Source organism: Microcaecilia unicolor, chromosome 2 (assembly GCF_901765095.1).
Source record: "Microcaecilia unicolor chromosome 2, aMicUni1.1, whole genome shotgun sequence".
Lineage (NCBI taxonomy): Eukaryota > Metazoa > Chordata > Amphibia > Gymnophiona > Siphonopidae > Microcaecilia > Microcaecilia unicolor.
Window position 1 is genome coordinate 256,020,706 of NC_044032.1, and position 20,818 is coordinate 256,041,523.

At 45.2% G+C, this 20,818-nt stretch overlaps 1 protein-coding gene across 2 annotated transcripts in view; it reads left to right on the top strand.

Moving 5' to 3' along the window:
- Window positions 1-271: 271 nt before the first annotated feature.
- Window positions 272-20,818, top strand: part of LOC115463457 — a 76,869-nt gene continuing 56,322 nt past the window's right edge. For both annotated transcript variants that reach the window (XM_030193966.1, XM_030193967.1), the window contains exons 1-2: window positions 272-666; window positions 12,088-12,810. In XM_030193966.1, the coding sequence (XP_030049826.1) occupies window positions 369-666; window positions 12,088-12,810 (1,021 nt within the window). In that variant the 5' untranslated portion in view covers window positions 272-368. The remainder of the gene's footprint in view (window positions 667-12,087; window positions 12,811-20,818) is intronic.

The following is a 20,818-nucleotide window of genomic DNA, read 5'->3' on the forward strand; positions in this document are numbered from 1 at the left end:
ACGGGAGCGGGAGGAGATTGGAGATTTGAGAGGAAAGGGTGGGAGGGTCGACAGCCTGGAGATTTCTGGAAGTGGTGGTTAGTAGTGGACGGGACTGCGGGAGAGGGTGATGAAGTGTGAAGGTGATCAGGTTAGAAACGTAGATCACCTGGGACAATAGGACAACCGGTAACTGATCTGATTCTGAATGCAGAAGGGCTCCTGCATAATTAGCGGTCCATAAAAGGCTAGGATTTCCTGTGTTGTACAGTGCTCGCACATTTGGCAACTTCCTTAATATTTTTGGTTTTGCTTTCTTTACCGCCAGCAGCATTTCCCGCTTGCTATTTGGGTTTTGTCAGTGTTATCTCTCAGGAAAGCCTGAAAGAATGCAGTCGCCAGGGCTGAGAAGGTATCTGTTTAACAATCTGGCTGCAGACGTAGCCAGGAGTTTGGATGCCAGGAGCTATAATCAGCTGAAAAGTTACTGTTCAAAATTAATCTCCGAAAGCAAACTGGAGGCCTTGGAGACCGCTGAGCAGCTGATGGTGGCTTTGTTGGACATGGACTTTATTTCCCTGAAAGACATCAGCGTGCTGAGAGAGCAACTGGAGAAAGTGGGGGCGAAGGAAGGGGTCAGACTCTGCCGAAAGTATGAGGAGGAAGTGAGAGAGCTTGCTGAAGAAGGTGAGTAGTGTTTGGGCTCGGTTCACTAGTCATCCTCTCAATGACGGTCTCTCAGGGCAGCCTCTTCCTTATCATCCTGCCTTCCAAGATTAGGCTTTATGACGTTCTGTCCATTGTTTTCTGAGTTAAGGAGCGAGACCTACTTCCACACCAGATTCAGGGCCGGAGAAGATTATAGCTATGTTTGTTAGGTGAGGAGTGATGTTTGTAGAATCACTGCTGCAGTGCACAGATCCACGTTTTTCTCCATTTGTGTTCACCCATGCTTGAGATTGGCAAATAGCAGGATTACGAATAAACAAAAGGGAAGCGCTTCTTTATCCAGTGTATAATTAAGCTGTGAAATGTATTGTCACAGACTGTTCCCAAGATAGGTGCAGCCCCATTTTAGACTGAACCTAGAAATCAGAATTTGTATGTCCAGGTCAGGATGTGAACATTTGCAGTATATTTTAGGTAACGAATAGAAATAAAACAAACCCAAGAAATAAACCTTAGATGATAGGACTAACAATACATTTTTGATTAGTTTTCAAAGGCATTACATTCTTCAGATCAGAAATGAACTGATCTGATCTGAAAAAGGTATTGCCTTCCAAAACTAATTAAAAAAACCATATGGTTAGTCCAGTAAAAAACGTCTCATCTTATTTTATTGTCTTTTTAATGTCTAGTATTTGAATATTTTTACTTTTGTAATTGTCTATCGCTTATGTTTAGTCATACTGTACACAGCCTTGAGTGGATTGTTTAAAAAAGGTGGTAAATAAATCCTAATAAATAAAATAACTAGGCTTAAATAAGAATGATGCATTCTTAAATTGAAGATTTTAGGGCAGTAATGAGTTTTCTTAGTATGTGGCTGTGACTATTGTGTTTTGCTGCATAATGGGTGTAATATGATTTTTTTTTTAATCTAGAGAGTAATTTCTGTCCACAAACTATATTAATGTACTGCTTTTTATGGGATAGTTAATGAAGATCTATATCCCACCAGAGATGGCATTGTTGGTAGATGACTGTTCAGAGAACATGGAACTACAGCATAGTCAAGGTATAAACAAGACACAAATCTTATTTTAGGTTAGGCAGCAAGAGAGAAGACTTGTTACAATTAAACTGTAGCGTAAGCGGTTGTTGACTGCTACTGTTTACCACAGAGTGTGAGATGGGCCAGCAAAAGCTAAGGATTGTTGTTTGTTGGAAAGAGTGGAGGAGTAGTCTGGTGGTTAGTGCAGTGACCTGAAAAATGGGGGAACTGGGTTTGATTCCCAGGGCAGCTCCTTGTGACTCAGGGCAAGTCTCTTGATCCTCTACTGCCCCAGGTACAAAATAATATCTAAACAACTTTGACTGTAAACACAAAAAAGTGATATATTAAGTCCCATCCCATCCCATTCCCGTCCCTTTAATCTTGATACTGAACTGAAAGCAATCTTTTTCCAGATGTATGTCCTACAGCCCATCAAAGGCTGATAATCTGTCTCCAGACAACTGGGCAACTGTGTGACATTTAAACTGTATTTATGTTTTAATTTTTATTTCTCAAATACTGTCTGCAAGCTATTGAAGCAGTGTACATTCAGGTACAGTGGGTATTTTTTCTGTTTTGGAACTGAGGCAGTGGTGAGTTGGGTGGTTTGCCCAAGATCACAAGGAGCTGTAGTGGGGTTTGAATCAAGCTTCCCTGGTTCTCAGCCCACTGCTTTAACAATTTACTCCTCCATTCATGGTAATTTTAATTGGCACATCTGGAAGGCTCTTTTCAGTATATTAGGCCCAAAACGTAATGCATTCGATACTGTACTTTTTCTTAGGGGAAATCCCAAGATATTTAAGTATAAAGCATAACAGTAATGTGAAAAGATCCCCCTTCCTGATTTCCCCTGTCATTGCTTATATGTCACAATGAAGGGAGCCTGTGTAAACAAACAGGTTATGAAGTTGCTGCTTGATTTATTTAAGGAGCAAAGTTATCCAACACCTGTGTTGCCCGTGTGATAACTGCTTCCTAAGCTTAATAACTTGTTAAACCACCTTTAGCAGCAGTAACATAGTAGGTGATGGCAGAAAAAGACCTGTACGGTCCAGCCAGTCTGCCCAACAAGATAAACTCATATGCGCTACTTTATATGTATACCTGACCTTGATTTGTATCTGCCATTTTCAGGGCACAGATCATAGAAGTCTGCCCAGTTCTAGCCCCACCTCCCAACCACCGGTGCTGCCACCCAATCTCCGCTAAGCTTCTGAGGATCCATTCCTTCTGAACAGGATTCCTTTATCTTAATCCCACGCATTTTTGTAATTACAAACGCTTCCTATAATTTGTTATTAGTCTTTTACTACTATTCCAGAGGCCCACCCGATGTTGAGATGTCTAATCTGTATGAAGTAATGGGTCAAATAGCATCAGTCACCTTGCATGGTTCTTCCTGCATATCTCTTCTCTTCAAGCTTCCAGAGATGAGAGGTCCATATCAGGGGTGTAGCCACGGGTGGGCCTGGGCGGGCTTGGGCCCACCCAATTTGGGCTCAGGCCCACCCAGCAACGGAGCACCCAATGGGCCTTCTTTCCCCTCCCTCCGTCGGGCAGCGCCAGCCTAACTGTACAACAAAGCTGCACGGCACCGGGTCCATCAGCATGCTGCCGCTAGCTCCTACCTCAGTGATGGGCAACCTTTTGAGCTTGGTGTGTCAAAATTCGCCAAAAAAACCGAGCATAACTCGGGTGGTGTGTCACTTCGAGAAAAAAACCATAATTTCACGATATTTATAGTTTAAATAACAAAAATGTATAATTGTAATATATAACTGTATTTAATAAACCAAAACCTAATTATTTAACTTACCTGCTTAGTGACTTCTTTGTTCATCTGTCAGTCGGTTTCTTTTGTTGGTCTTGATATTATTTAACTTGTGTGGGGTGCCGTGAACTAAGATAAGTGAGGGGGAGGGGGAATTCTTTAACTAATCTGCCTATTAGTGACTTTTTTGTTGCTGAATTTCATTGGCTAAATCTTCAATTGAAGGTTGGTATTTTGTACACTTCAAGCGCTACTAACTTCATCTTTCAATCTGTTTCTTTTGTTGGTTTTGATATTATTTAACGCTGAGAATAAGGTTTCACAAAAGTACGTAGAGGGAAAAATTGTGAGTAAGCCATTGCTATATTTTTCAGGGTGCTAAAAGTGTCTGGTAATCGGATCCAGGCACTCCAAATTTCCTGGTAACTCAGATATTCTCTTAATAATTGCATCTTTATTCTGCATATCGTGAAATAGAACTGGTGCACATCTTAGGAGAGTTTCTTTAATAACTCCTCCCTCACTGAGTGCTTTTCCATGCTGAGCTATGGAGTGAGCAATGCTCAAACTTGCAGATGTTAAATTTGTAGAACCTTTTACAAATGTAAGGATGGAATTAGATTGGCTCTTATAAAAGTGTAGCTGCCTGGAAATGTATTCCTTCCTTTCATCCTCACTTTTTTTCAAGAGCTGGGAATGATTAGTTTCAAAATGTCTATTTATATTCCACGTTCTGCTTACTACTGTTTCAGTACATAGAACACAAAATGATCTGCCATTTTTTTCTATAATGCCATACATCTCGGTCCATGTCTCTTGAAAGGGTCGGCTACTGCTACTACCACTTCCTTTACTTAACCTTGGTTTTTTATTTTTTGGGTTCTCCATCAGGGGGGCAGTGACAGAAGATAGAATTATAGATAGCCTGTTAGCCCTGCAGGCAATTAGTGGTTAACTAGCCTAACTGACCACCTTATGTAAATTAAGATGGCTGCCGCTATTTCTAATGGCGGGAAACGGCACCCATAGCACATGCCCTCGCCTCTCCCAGCCTCCCCCTCACCTATCTCAGTAATGATGGTCAATTAGAAATCCACGACACCCCAGAACAGTAGATTGGATGATGGTTGCTGTGGTTATGTGGTTGCTGGTAATGGCGATCACAGGGCCCTCAGAGATGCGTCCCCCATGGCATTCCGCTGCTCTCCGCCGGCCGGACGTGAGGTCAAACGGCCGTGCAGGAGCCGGGGCAAGGGAGCAGCAGGGAGGGAACGAGCGGAGGACTCGGAGGGAGCCAATAGGAGCGCACACGGGTAAACATGCACCGGGGGGGGGGGGGGTGATTTCGCCGGGGGGGGGGGGAGGTCGTGCTGCACCTTGGGGGGGGGGGGGGCGCATCAGCGATCCGCCCGGGTGTCAGCAAGGAACGCCGCTGCTTCTCTGTATGCGGCCACATGCGGCCGCGTGTCATCGAAAATGGCTACGTGTGTCAGTACTGACACACGTGTCATAGGTTCGCCATCAGGGTCCTGCCTTGTCATCTTTCGGCAGAGGTGTTCTGCTGCTAAATCTGCAGCGGATCCACGCGGTGCCAGGGCTGTGTCTCTGTACGCTGCTGCGACTGCTTCTTCTGCGCTAGCCCCGCCTCACCTCCGATACTCTTTCTGAAGAGGCGGGGCTAGCGCAGAGGAAGCAGTCGCAGCAGCGTACAGAGAGAGAGCCCTGGCACCGCGTGGATCCACTGCATATTTAGCAGCAGAACTAACACCTCTGCCGAAATATGACAAGGTAGGAGCTAGCGGCAGCATGCTGACGGACCCGGTGCCATGCAGCTTTGTTGTACAGTTAGGCTGGCGCTGCCCGACGGAGGGAGGGGGAAGAAGGCCCATTGGGTGCCGGTAGGTGGTGCCGGAGAAACCTGCAGCGGTGGCTTGAGGGGGGGGCGTTGGGGCAGTGGGTAGCCAGACAGCCAATTTTGGGGAGAGGGGGGAGAGAGAAAAATTTGTGCCCACCCAAAATTGGCTGTCTGGCTATGCCACTGGTCCATATATGTTTGCTCGTCTGGTTAGTGTTAGGTTAGCAAGATGTTTATTATGAGTTTATCCTTATTGCTTGTCTACGTAAATACTGAGAAGCTGGGCTGGATGCCAAGAGAGATGTGTTTAAGATTAGTTTTGGTTCTATGTCCACCTGCTGGTTGATGGACACATCTATCTCACAGGTTCTGGAATAGTGGGAAGGACTAATGGAGAGAAAATGATCAGGTAAGACCTAATTTCTCCTTTTGTTCTCTTTGCCCCTTATCCATTTTTTGGGGCCTGTCCTGTTTTTCCATCCAGGTCCTTCTGCAATGCAGGTCCCACTGTGTAAGAAACTTCTTTTAAATCAATTATTCTGTGTTATCCTGCAATCACCTGCTCACTCTGTTTCACTTTCACAACTAAGAGTGCAAAAAAACCAGGCTCTCCACTCCTGTTTCTCTGCCGATTGACTAGAATTCTTTTTTTGTTTTGTTTGTTGTTTCTTACTAAAGATGTAAAAAAAAAAAAAATGGAAGCGGTGCAAAGAAAAGCTACAAAAATGGTATGGGATTTGCGTTACAAAATGTATGAAGAGAGGCTTGCTGACCTGAACATGTATACCCTGGAGCAGTGGCGTAGCCAAGGGTGGGCCCAGGTGGGCCCAGGCCCACCCAGTAGCAGCACACCTATGATGTGGCTGGCAGGGATTCCCAAGCCCTACCAGCTGAAAACTCCCCAAAACTGTCCCTCCTGCATACCTTGTAAATAGCAGATCTTTGCCTGCAGCAAGCAGCAACTGATATATGCTGTGGTGCCAACATGAGCAGTGTGTATTAGATGCTGCTCACTGCTGGTGAAAATATGCTATTTAAAAGATATGCGGGGGGGGGGGGGATGTTTGAGAGACCATATGGTATACAAGCGAGAGAGGGAGAGACCAAATCACCTGTGTGACAAGGTGCAGTTCTTCTGCCCACCCATCTTGGGCCCAGGCCCACCCAAATTTGGAGGAAAGGAGAAACAGGGGTGATACGATTCAGACATTCAAATATTTGAAAGGTATTTATCTGCAAATGAACCTGTTCCAAAGACGGGAAGGTGGTAGAACTAGAGGACATGAAATGAGGTTGAAGGGGGGGCAGACTAAAGAAAAATGACAGGAAATATTTTTTCACGGAGAGAGTGGTGGATACTTGGAATGCCCTCCTGAGGGAGGTGGTGGAGATGAAAACGGTAACGGAATTCAAAATGCGTGGGATAAACATAAAGGAATCCTGTTCAGAAGGAATGGATCCTCAGAAGCTTAGCGGAGATTGGGTGGCAGCACCGGTGGTTGGGAGGTGGGGCTAGTACTGGGCAGACTTCTACGATCTGTGCCCTGAAAATGGCAGATACAAATCAAGATCAGGTATACATATAAAGTAGCGCATATGAGTTTATCTTGTTGGGCAGACTGGATGGACCGTACAGGTCTTTCTGCCGTCACCTACTATGTTTACTATGTCTATTTATTACCTTTAAAAGTGGACTAACATGGCTACCACACGTAAGTATAGTTTAGAAAATAATCTGCATCATAGGATTTTGTAAAATACACACGGGAGCATGTGCAGTAGAAGTAATTTCACAAAGATTTATTAATTCATTAATTTCTATTCCGCCTTTAACCAAGGCCAATTACAAAACAAAACATTGATACATGTTTAAAAACTGGGCAATTTAAATTACACACGCAAGTAGGTGGTTTATAAATTACACTTGTAAGCTATGAATAAACTATTTCAATGTGTAAGTTACATATGTATGCTTGCCAGTTTCCAAATTCTTTGTACACATACCACTAATTAACAGAGGCTGCAATCTTTATTTTCTTGTTAGTGGTGGAGGGGAAACTCCCTTAATCTTTCCTGTAAAGGGTTGGCCCAAATTAGTACTCTTTACAAATCTACACATGCACGGGAGCAGTTGTAAATCCCAGTGTGGCTATATTGGGGTCTACGCATCAGGGGCGTAGCCAGACAGCAGATTTTGGGTGGGCCTAGGCAAGAAGTGGGTGGGCACCAAATGTTCTCGCCTCCATCCCCACACCAAAAAAATATCTCAGCTGGTGGGAAAATGCTTCTCTCCAGTCTCCACCTTGGTAGTCTGCAGCAGGCATGCGCTGAAAACTGAGCATGCGATGGTGCTAGTATTGTGGACAGCAGCATTTTCATTACCATGTGCTACTGTTGGATGGGCCTGAGCCCTAAGTGGGTGGGCCCTGGCCCACCCAGGCCCACCTGTGGCTACGCCACTGCTACGCATGGATTCCCTTCCTGAAATGGGGAGTACACATGCAGATTTTGGTTTTGGAGAAGCCCCACCCAAACCACACCACCTTTCAAATCCACACATGTAAACACTGCCTTTTTTCAAAAATTGGGTTTTAAATGCGTATATGATATACACATGTAAATGCCGGTATATACATGTGTAAATCATGTGTTATCTCTGTGATACTTTGTAAGCCGCACTGAACCTGCTATCGCGCGGGAAAGAGCGGGGTATAAATGCTATAAATAAATAAAATAAAATAAGGGTCATAATGTATAAGTTAGATATGGTATTTGAGGTTCCTGGTGGAGTACAATTTAACTTCACTCATCTTTCTCTCTCTATATATATATATCTATATATTGGGCCCAAGGTCAGTGTTTTGCTAACTGCAGCTAATGTTATCCCCAGAAATTCAATGCTGGGCATATTCAGGCTCTGGCATTGAATTTTCAGGGATACGGGGCAGCAAAAAACAGGGGCGTACCCAGACCTCATAGTGGGAGGGGGCCAGAGCCTGAGGTGGGGGGCACATTTTGGTCAGCCGCCCCTCCACCCCCCCGCCACCCTCACCGCTCCCCACTCACTGCCACAGCAAATACCTTTGGCTGGCGGGGATCCCCAACCCCTGCCAGCTGAAGCCTTGTCCAGTGCTGGTCTCCAGCACCACTGCGTTGCCTGCCCTGCTCTATCTTCCCCTCACGTCCTGCATGCTCCTTTTAGTGAAACTGAGCATGTTTCACTAAAAGGAGCGTGTAGGACGTAAGGGGAAGACGGGCAGGGCAGGGCAGGAAATGCAGCGGTGCCGGAAACCGGCGCTGGACAAAGCTTCCCCCGCCAACCAAACAGGGGCCCAATTTTTTTGGGGGGGGGGGGGGGGCGGGCCCAGGCCACCGTGGCACCACATAGCTATGCCACTGGCAAAAACATAACCAGTTAAGTGCCATATTCAGCACTTAACCAGCTCTGGTGAAGCGCCTAAAGATAGGACTGACTTTTATGCTTTCCTATTGATGCGATTACCTTGGCTGGTTAAGTGCTGAATATGAGTGCCTAACTAACCAAGTATTTGACTCTGCCCCCTGGAATGCCCCCAAAATAGCTGGTTTTGGCTTGTGCAGTAACCAGACGTTTTCAGCAACTCTAGTGCCACTGAATATGCCTGGTTAGCCCAGGACAGGTGATTTAAATGGCCAGGAGCCTTCTGGCTGTTTAAATCGTTTTTAATATCAGGCCCATTATCTGTTGCGAGGAGGTTTAATTGGCAGGAGGTAGCGGGAGCGTGCTTGGACCATTATCTGGCCTGAAGCCAGGAGGCAGAGCTTGCCACCATACAAAGTAATGTATTTTGAGTGTATCAAGATGGTGTCTGCTGCATAGGGAAGCAATTAAACCTCCTTAGGTGTAGACGGCTTCATCCTTATCACGAAACGCCATCTCCTGTCAATCAAACCTCCTTGTTCTGTTGCAATAGACATAGGTAAAACTAGATTTAGCATTGCCAAACAGGGCTGCTGAGAGGGGGGGGGGCAGGGGGGACAAAATTCCCCGGGCCGGGCCTCTGGGTGGGGGGGGCTGGCACCAGGGTCTCTCTCCTCCCAGGCCGCCAGCGCTGCAGTCCCCAGTCTCACCTGCCTGCCTCGGCTCCGTTGACAGCCCCCCTCCGTCTGCCACCAGGCCCCCTGCATTCAAATCGGCAGCACCTCACCTCTGTGTGAAAGCGGCAGATCGCCTCCCTTCGGGCCTTTCCTCACTGTGTCCTGCCCTCGTCTGATGTAACTTCCTGTTTCTGCAAGGGCAGGGCACAGTGAGGGAGGCGATCTGCCACTTTCACACGGTGAGGCACTGCCGATTTGAATGCAGGGGGCCCGGTGGTGGACGGAGAAGGGCTGCCGACGGGGCTGGGGGTGGGCGGGTGGAGAGCGGGGACTGTGGTGCCGGCGACTTGAGAGCAGGAGATGGAGGTGATTGGGAGGGGCGGCAGGGGCCCCGGGCCCGGCTCAGTCTCTTGGTGGCCCTGTTGCCAAATGGTCAGTATTTAATGGATTCAGGTTACAGGAGAACTGACAGAACCTTAAATTGTAAATGTAATTTCTGCAGTTATAGTGTGCACTGCATTCCCTAGCACAGAGCAGACACTTCTCAATGCCTCCAACTCTGCCCTTAGCCACTACAGCTCATTTCTGCCTCTTCTCTATAATAATAATAATAATTATTATTATTATTTGTAGCATTTGTATCCCACATTTTCCCACCAATTTGCAGGCTCAATGTTGCAATGCCATTCCCCTAACCTGCACACCTTCTTGCTCTGGAAGCATGGCCAGTCCTGAGTCCAGCAGTAATGGCAGTGACGGGCTGTGAGGGAGCACAAGCCAATGAATATGTTCATGTATTCCATTGCAGAGCAGGCTAACTAAATCCCCTGGGCAGCCTGACCAGACCTGAGAGAGTAAGTTTGTGGAATATGGAGGGAGAGAGAATGTCCGCAGGACGCGGAAGTCTGTTTTTGTTTTGTTTTTGTGGTGAAAGCTAAACTGGCAATGCTGACTAGGTTAACAAAGGGGTTTTACAATTTATGGAAGATGGGTTAGTCAAAGGATATAACTATCTTTTGTATGGTTAAGTGAAACTGGATACAAATAGGACTGTGTTTTATGTGGTCCAATTTGTCTGGTTAACTTAGGTGGTTAAGTTCTGAATATCACACTTAACTGTATAAAAGACAGCTGACCGCATAAACCCGGATATTCAGTGTCAGTGCTCTACCCCCTGACCATGCACAAAATAGCCGGCTTTCCATTTAGCAGTCAGTGGTGATATGCAGCAGCACTAACCGGATAAAGACCGCTGAATAATCAGTAAACATAGCCCCACACAGGCGATTTAAACAGGCAGGAGAGAGTTAAATTGCTTTGAATATGAACCCCGTAGGAATGATGTGATTTTTTTTTAAACAAACAAAATGTAATCAGTAATGGATCCTCTGTGTGTGCCATTTCAAGCATTTTGGTGATAACATGCTAGGCCATTCTCAAAGGCCTCTGACTTAAGTTAGCGTTCTTTTTCTGCACCGTTCCTAAAAGTTGCACTGTGGTTAATGGAATAGGAGTAAATTAGCATGTTACAAGAAATGATTTATCTTGGGGGGAAAGAGCTCTAGAGAGCACTCGCTACTGTTTATAATTTAAGAGCAGGTGCTGTATTTATAAGTTTTAGGATATTAATTTCTCCACCAATCACCAAAGGTGATAATTGCAATAAATTAAATAAATTAAGTATATATAAAGGATACCATATACTCAGAACACAAAGAGAACGTATTTTTAGCTTCAAAAAGGTTGATTTAATATACAATTGCACACGAGAGGTAGGTTTTAAGAGATCTTTACAGATAATCTGTGCTTAAGTAAGGCAAGGTAGCAGGTCTAGATCAAAAGTTATGTTACTTATAAGTCCTTGTTACAAGCATGCTGTGGTCCAGCTGATTGATGAGCACATGTTTCAGGAGCAAGGCATCAGTGGTGAGTGGATCTGAGTTGCTTGCAGCTGAAGAGAATCTGAATCTTGGTGAAACAGCTTTTGCTTTTATATCTTGCAAGCTACAGGAGGATATGCTATGTGGATCTTTGTCCTGGTTTCCTGGTTTCCACACGACCCTTGGGCATTTGCAAAGCATTGTGGTATCTTGGTCTCATGTCTTATGACATCACAAGACTTGCTGTCTGGATCTTGCTGACAAATGGTCTTTTGATGTGAAAAGGCTTCCTGCTCAGTCTCTGGAGCAGATACACATTACAAGTCCTTCCTTTCTGCACATGTCTGAAAGCTGATGGGAGGGGCAGGTATACCTTGACAAGCAAATGTCCTGTTTATGGTTTCCCCTCTGAAGTCTTTGTCTTCAATGGGGTATTCACACCTTTCCCACCTGCTTGTCTCCTTGCCTCTACTGGTTAGGTCCAATCTTTGTTGTGTTGATCAGAGGAATAGAGTCAATTTAAAACTTTAAAGCAGTCTTAAGTCTTTTGTTTAAGGAATGAGATTCCCCAAAGGGAGAGGGAAGAGGGCTTTTGGAATGAAAGCCAGTTCTGCTGCAGTGTATTTTTAAAAGCTGCACAAAAAAAAAAAAAATATATATATATATATATATATATGTATATGTATCTGATCCAACACAACATCATGCTACACATTTAATTCTGATTGGCTTATACCATAACAAGCACATTCATGTTAGTGGAGTTTATATTTAAAATGTTCCCATTCTGTTTCTTTGACAGCTTACAGCAATGGCTCTCGGACTGATGTTCCAGCAGATGCATCCACTGTGAACAATCCCAGAAGAGTCCCACTGGCCATGGTGGAGAATACATCTGTCATCCATCAAAGCCACCAGGTTCCTGACTCTTCTGAGCTGAACTGTAGGAACACAGTAGACTCTAACCTCAGTCCTGGTCAGGACCTCTTTTCATTAAACAATCTGGAGTCAGTTCGAGGGCCAGTGGAGAATGAATACACTACCTCTTTCTGTCTTGGGCAAGCACAACAGACGAGGGATGGTGGTTATGTTTCTGCTAGAAATCCCATTGTCGCCTCTCCTTCAGAATCACCAGGGCATCATCACAACTCTCAGGCTGCCTCTGGTTCTGCAGCAGGGGTTAGCTCCTCGTCCCAATGTCAGCCAAAGGCTGGCTGCCCCCTTGAAGTCACACCCAGTGCCATGGTGGATTCAGGAGGACCTCAGGAAAACTCCAATCTAACAGAGCCCTGCATGGAAAGCATGGTAGCAGCTTTTGAAAACAGACTTGAAATCTCACCCCTTTCCTCTATGCCTCCAGATGCAAATCTTCAGTCTGGATATCCTGCTCAAGACCCTTCAGGCTGGGGCAGGTTTGAAAATGGAGCCACTAGCCAGTACAGCTTGCAGATTTCCAACACAACTGCTGATTTTGAGGAAAGAAGTGATAGGCAGCTTGCTGGAACACATTTATCTCTTCTAATAGGTAAGCCAGTCAAATTGCTTTCCTGTGGTAAAGAGGTTTTCAAATGGAGATAACTTTATTGGCAGTACAATGTGCTTATATGTTGCCAAAATAACAGAGGGGTAGGGGATAATTTTATAAAGGTTTTCCCTCATGTAAAGCCTGTTTGACACATAGAAAATAGCTTTTATATAATTTCACGGCTGTTATGCACGTGCGAGTATGCACCCTAACAAGATGGTACATACTTAAACATGTGCTGTGGTTTGTAGGTGTTCCCAGAGCTAGAGCTGCCAAATGACCAAGTTCCAAGAGGGAGACATTTTTGGCAGTCCTGGTTTTAAACTTACCTCCCAAAGCAGTAAGGTATTTGTAGTCCATGATTCTAGCCATTGAAATCAGTGTTGCAGGACCCATAATGCATTATGATGAGGATGTCAGAAATCCAGGACTGCCCTAAACTGTCCCTTCTAAAGCTGGGTCACCTGGAAGCTCTGCAGAACATGGGTGGAGTTACTATGTACATGCACACTTTATAAAATATACAAGTACAGGCACATATATTACATCATCTTCATAGCAGGTGTGAATTTGTGTGTGTAAATTTGTGTGCAGTTGGGGATATTTCTGGGAGCCTAAGTAAATACATTACCTTTATAAAATAGGGCTTAGAGGCGTCTTTTTGGACATTTCACATAGGCACCCTACTATAAACTCAGCCCGGAAGTTGTGAAAATAAAAATACAAAAAAAAGTACATAATAGTGCTAATAACAGTAATATAAAAGAACAGATTACAGAAAGAGAAATTAACAGGGACACTTTCTGGGTTTTAGTGCCTGTCCATAGTACAGAGTAGCCAGGAAGGATCAAGTTTTAAGAGCGAGAATTTCAACAAATACCACCACTCCAGCCATTCCATTCCCAGCTTTTATATCCTGCAAATTTCCAACAGGATTGTCAAGAAAAAAAGTTGAAGGCTCTATGGTTTTTAAATATAAACTCCGATTAGTTTTTATTTTTGTATTAAGTTGTAATTCCATCTATTTGAGATGCTTCTTTTCTTGTAATCTGCAATGAATCCCTTTGGGAGATATAGCGGAATATAAGTTATGCATAGAATAGAATAGCGGGTTACAATAAAAATTCAATTACAGTTTAAAATTTCATAGAGCAAGTGTTTATCAAATAAAAAGGTTTTTCAAGGCTCTTCTAAACTGGAAATAATCTTGGAGCTGAATTGAGATCAAAACAGCTAAAATAGCTACTACTTATTTCTAAAGCGCTATTAGACGTACACTGTCATAGAAGCATTTATAACGGACCTTCAATAAGGCTTAACTTCAATAAGTAATTACACCTAGAGGGCCGACGAGATGATGGATAGGACACTAAAAATGTGTGATCCAATGGGCAATAACCATAAAAAAAATCTTATCAATCACTACTACTACTATTTAGCATTTCTATAACACTACAAGGCGTACGCAGCGCTGCACAAACATAGAAGAAAGACAGTCCCTGCTCAAAGAACTTACAATCTAATAGACAAAAAATAAAGTAAGCAAATCAAATCAATTAATGTGTACAGGAAGGAGGAGAGGAGGTTACAAGTGGTTATGAGTCAAAAGCAATGTTAAAGAGATGGGCTTTCAGTCTAGATTTAAAGGTGGCCAAGGATGGGGCAAGATGTACGGGCTCAGGAAGTTTATTCCAGGCGTAGGGTACAGTGAGACAGGAGGCGCGAAGTCTGGAGTTGGCAGTAGTGGAGAAGGGAACAGATAAGAAGGATTTATCCATGGAGCGGGGTGTAGGGAAGGACGAGTGTGGAGAGATACTGGGGAGCAGCAGAGTACATTTATAGGTTAGTAGAAGAAGTTTGAACAGGATGCGCGAAAACGGATAGGGAGCCAGTGAAGCGACTTGAGGAGAGGGGTAGTATGAGTAAAGCGACCCTGGCGGAAGACGAGACGGGCAGCAGAGTTTTGAACCGATTGGAGAGGGGAGAGGTGACTAAGTGGGAGGCCAGCAAGAAGCAGATTGCAGTAGTCTAAACGAGAGGTGACAAGGGTGTGGATGAGGGTTTTGGTAGAGTGCTCGGAAAGAAAGGGGCGGATTTTATGGATGTTGTAAAGAAAGAAACGACAGGTCTCGGTGATCTGCTGGATATAAGCAGAGAAGGAGAGAGAAGAGTCAAAGATGACCCCAAGGTTTCGAGCTGAGGAGACAGGGAGAATGAGAGAGCCATCAACAGAAATAGAAACGGGGGGGAGCGGGGAGGTGGGTTTGGGGGGAAAAATGAGAAGCTCGGTTTTGGTCATGTTTAATTTCAGGTGGCGTTGAGACATCCAGACAGCAATGTCAGACAAGCACGCTGAAACTTTGGTTTGGATGCAAGGTGAGATATCAGGAGTAGAAAGGTAGATTTGGGAGTCATCAGCATAGAGATGGTAGGAAAAGCCATGGGATGAGATTAATGAACCAAGGGAAGAAGTGTAGATAGAAGAGAGGAGGGGACCAAGAACAGAACCCTGAGGTACGCCGACAGGCAGAGGGATAGAAGTAGAAGAGGATCCACCAGAGTGAACACTGAAGGTGCGGAGGGAGACGTAGGAAGAGAACCAGGAAAGGACAGAGCCCTAGAATCCAAGTGAGGACAGGATATCGAGGAGTATGCTGTGATTGACAGTGTCAAAAGCAGCAGAAAGATCAAGAACAATGAGGATGGAATAGAGACCTCTGGATTTAGCCAGTAATAGGTCATTGGAGACTTTAGTAAGCGCAGTTTCGGTTGAGTGGAGAGGGCGAAAACCAGATTGTAGTGGGTCAAGAATAGCATGTGAGGAGAGAAAATCAAGGCAGCGGTGGTGAACAGCACGCTCAAGTAATTTGGAGAGAAAAGGGAGGGTGGAGATGAGTCGGTAATTAGAGGGACAAGTAGGGTCGAGTGAAGGCTTCTTAAGGAGAGGTGTGACCACAGCATGTTTAAAGGCAGCAGGGACAGTCGCAGTGGAAAGTGAGAGGTTGAGAATGTGACAGATAAAAGGAATAAGAGCAGGAGAGATGGCATTAAGAAGGTGGGTGGGAATGGGATCAGAGGAACAGGTGGTACATTTTGAGGAAGAAAGGAGAAGTGTAGTTTCCTCTATAGTAACTTCAGGAAAGGAGGAAAAGGAATGAGGAGAAGGAGAGAGAGGGGAACGGACTAGTGGAGGGGAGAGGTGGCGAGGTAGAGAATTCAAGGTTTATCTTTTGAACCTTGTCGTAAAAGAATTCAGCAAGGGTCTGAGGAGATAATGAAGGGGGAGTTGGGGGAGGGGGCACCTTGAGGAGAGAGTTCAATGTGGTGAAGAGAAGTCGGGGGTTAGAGCCAAGAGAGTTGGTCAGTTGGATATAATAATCCTGTTTGGCGCGTAAAAGAGCAGATTGGAAGATCAGCATGAACTTAAAGTGTAAGAAATCAGCAAGGGCCCGAGATTTCCGCCAGAGGCGTTCGGCGGAGTGGGTACAGGAACGTAGGTAGCGGATATTAGAAGTCAGCCAAGGTTGGGGTTTTGTACACCTTGTAGGGCGGGTCATCAAAGGTGCAAGAGTGTCTAAGGCAGAGGATAGAGTATTGTTGTAAGAAGAAACAGCCTCGTTGACAGACGTGGATGGTGCCACAGTAGAGAGGAGGTTTGAAACACGGGAGGATAGAGATGAAGGGTCAATATCGTGAAGATTCCTAGATAAATTAGATAAGATAGGACGGGACTGGGAGGGAGGAGATTTAAGTGTGAAAGTTATAAGATGGTGATCAGAGGAGGGAAGATCAGAGGCAAGGAAACTAGAGGGTGAACAGTTGGAGGAGAAGATGAGATCAAGACAGTGACCATTTTGATGAGTGGGGGAGGTGGAGCATAGTTGGATGTTAAAGCGAGTAACTTGGAAATATAAGAGTTGGAAGGATCATTAGCAGGAATATTAAAGTCACCAAGGATGAGAGAGGGGGAGGAAGGATCATGGAAGAAGGCAAGCCAGGCATCAAAGTCACTGAGAAAGGATGAAAGGGACTTATCAGGGGGACGATAAATGACCGCTATTCGAAGAGGCAGAGGAGAGAAAAGGCGGATAGAGTGGACTTCAAAGGAGGAAAAACAGTGAGATTGAGGTGGAAGAAGGGGTTGAAATTTGGAGGAGGGAGAGAGAAGTAGTCCAACACCGCCCCCTTGACCAGCAGGGCGAGGAGTGTGTGAAAAAAAGATAACCGCCATGGCAGAGGGCTGCGACTGAAGCAGAGTCATTAGGGCAGAGCCAGGTTTCTGTTATGGCGAGCAGATGGAGGCTATTCTAGCCCTAACTAGCAGCCAGTGCAGATTCCTCAGTAAAGGAGTAACATGCTCAAACATTTTACAGCTAAATATTAATCTAGCTGCACAATTCTGCAAAGATACCAGCATATAGGGAGCTACAGTAATCTATAGGTGGTAAAATAATAGCCTGAGACAATACTCTAAATTGTGCAGGGGGAAAAAAAGATGATCTGATTGCCCTAAGCTGTCTTAATTGAAAGAATATCCTCCTGCTTAAATTATTAATTTGACTTTCCATTGTTATTTGTGAATCTAATATGAAACCCAAAACACTAGATGAAGTTTCTAAAGCCAACCACTCCCCTGTCTTAAGAGTAACATTTTTTAAACATTGACTAGGGAAGTACAGAAATAAAGCAATTTAGTTTTAGCTGTATTGAGTTTTAACAAATTTTGTGGTGCCTAAAAATGTGTCTTTCCAATGACTACTACTACTATAAATCATTTCTATAGTGCTACCAGTCACTCTCTCTATATTATTAATAACAGGTGGTAATAAAATAAAAATATCAGCATGTGATGCAACATAGTAGAAGGAGAATTTTTTTAAAAATTCCCCAAGGAACTCCTTAAAATATTAAACAGTATAGGTGTGACAATGGTGAACCATGTGGAACACCAAAAATTGGACTGCAACTATTGGAAAATGTTCCATTCTTCTCAACACGGTACTGTCTGTTATTGAAAAATTCCTTTAAACCAGTTCAAGTCTGTTCTAATAAATCCAAGCTCATTCAGCCTAAGAGCAGGGCAGTGGTGTAGCTACGTGGGCCGGGGGGGGGCTGGGCCCCCATAGATTTGTCCCTGGACCCCCCTGCCGACGACCCTCTTGACCCCCCCCCCTCCCGCCGTGGGCTACCTTTGCTGGCGGGGGACCCCAATCCCCGCCAGCCGAGGAGGTCCTCTTCTTCCCTGTACGTGTAGGACGTCAGAAACAGAACGAAGCCTTCGCGGGAAGAAGAGGACCTCCTCGGCTGGTGGGGATTGGGGTCCCCTGCCAGCAAAGGTAGGCGGGGGGGGGGGGGAGGTGTCGGCGGCGCCGGTGGGGGGGGGGGGCTAAAATATGCCCCCTCACCTCAAGCTCTGGACCCCCCCCTCCCGCCGGTCTGGGTACACCCCTGGAGCAGGGTGTCATACATGGTGTCAAAGGCACCAGACCCGTCAAACTGCAGCAAGCCATTGCCACATTACTCCTGCCACCATACACCCCTGTGTACCCTCCCTCCCTCCCCCCCAGCAATCAGACTACCTAGCTGGCACACTCATGCTTTCCAGAGGGACTGGCTGACTCTCTCTCTCTTAGGATGGACTGCATGACTCTATTGATTCTCCCTCTCCAGATTGGTGGGTGAGTTGGTTGGTTGACTGTCTCTCTCTGATGGTGCAACCCTTTTCTCTCCCAGTCTTTCTGGACAGACCGGCTAGCTGACTGGGCTACCTGTTTGGCTGTCTCTCTTTGAAGATGCATCTTCTTTTCAGCTGGCTAGCCCCCCTATTTTTTGTTTGTTGCCAAACAGGCTGGCTGGGCTACTAGCTGGGTTGGACTAGATTTGACAGAGATGGAAGCATTTTCCCTGAGCTTTGAGCAAATTTGCTGTCAGTTTTTTTACTGAGCACTCTGCTCCAGGCATATTGTTTTCAGAAAATAATGTAACCAAGAAGCTTCTGGGAGCCTCCCCAGTACATCATGCACTGTTTCACAGCCTGCAAGACACCCAGTCCCAGCAGAGCGGAAACCATGGAGAGTGGGGCAGCACAGGGAGAACCTGGGCTTATCTCCAGCCTCCCTTCTCCACATTTAAAGAGGTGGCTGTGGAGACACTCATGTGAGGGTAACGGGGCATGCTGACTGACAAACCTCCCTCCATCAATGAAAACTAGAGATCCCCCACATAAATAATGGAAGCAGCCAGAAACAGAAAAGCACCGCACGTGTTTCAAGCCTCTGTCCTACTAACAAGGGCTATAGCCAGGACATGTCTTGAAGGCAAGAGAGGGCACTGTGGCTGGTGCTATCTGCTGAAGCAGCTGCCCATCATGCCCACCCTTTGCAATGGGCTTGGCTACTGGTTGGGAGTCTGGCTGCCTGAGTGGGATTGTAGGAAATGAACTATGAAAGCAGGCGTTTTCGGCCAAGTGCAGGAAATCTGCCGTTTCTGCGTTTTTGGTCTGGCAGTAAGATGCAATATTGTTTGCTTCTATACTTGTATGCAGTCACTCTGCATCTCCTCACTACCTCTCCACTCTTATCTCTCCCTACACTACTCCCCTGGAACTCCATTCATTGGGTAAATCTCTTATCTGTATCCTTATCCTCCACTGGGAACTCTTATCATGCTGCACCATATGTCTGGAAACAGACTTCCTGAATCAGTACCTCAAGCTCCAGCTCTGGCTGACTTCAAATCTAGGCTTAAAGCCCACCTTTTGAGGCCTAGTGGTTAGGGTGGTGGACTCTGGTCTTGGGGAACTGAGGAACTGAGTTCGATTCCCACTTCAGGCACAGGCAGCTCCTTGTGACTCTGGGCAAGTCACTTAACCCTCCATTGCCCCATGTAAGCCGCATTGAGCCTGCCATGAGTGGGAAAGCGCGGGGTACAAATGTAACAAAAAAAAATATTCACTTGTTCGGTACCCATGTCTGTTTTATAATTCCCACCTTAAGTAATTCTCTTATCCCTTATTTGTCCTGTCTGTCTGATTAGATTGTAAGCCCTGTCGAGCAGAGACGGTCTCTTACATGTTCCGTGTTCAGCACTGCGTACATCTAGTAGCACTATAGAAATGATAAGTAGTAGTAGTAGTCTGACGTCTTGGAGTTTCCAGTACAAATTTTAGCTACATGTTTGTTTCTTATGTGTGTTCACTTATTCTCCCTGTTGTGGTGGTCTGCATTCTGTGCATGCGAGCAAGATGAGGGATTCTGCTAACATGTGTAGAGATCAACAGCCATTCAATTTCTTGTGCTTCCCAATCTGTAGCTACCAGTAAGAAGTAGATTGATATTTTGTGGACTGGTATAATATTTACAATACTGCTTTTTCACAGGGAGGCTTGTTGCGGCATGAATCCTGACAGTTAGTGCTGAGGCCAGCACACAAACAATTTCAATGCACACAGATGGACAAAGGGCCCCCCCAATGGTAGGCTTTAATATTAGAAAGTAGTATTAAATGGGCACAGTAAAGCCATGGGAGAAAATGGAGCAGGAAGGCTGTTATATATAATAAAATTGCCATTTATTTGGACTCTCCAAAACAATTACAAATATATATAAAAGAAAGGATAGGAAATCCATGAAGCAAATCAGCATAAATAGCTGCAAAAAGTTCCAAAGGATTTATAACTCTGCATGTTGCTCTCTCTCCTCTGTTCTCAAGCTTCTTTCACAACCCTTGGCTGCCTGGAGGGGTGTTGCAGGTATTGCTCCATTGTAAATGCATGTTTGCTCTTTCCAGGTAGTTGGCAGCCTCTCTTCCCTTTATTAGTTCTTCACTGTTCTAGCTTCTGGGCATAGGCATTCATTCCTCTCATCATTTGGAAGGCAAACAAGTTTTCCATTACGTAGCTTCCCACTATTCCAGAACCTGTGGGATAGGTGTGTCCATCAACCAGCAGGTGTGGAGACAGAGAACTGAAAAATGAATTGAGACGTCTCTGTCAATGCATCCAGTCCAG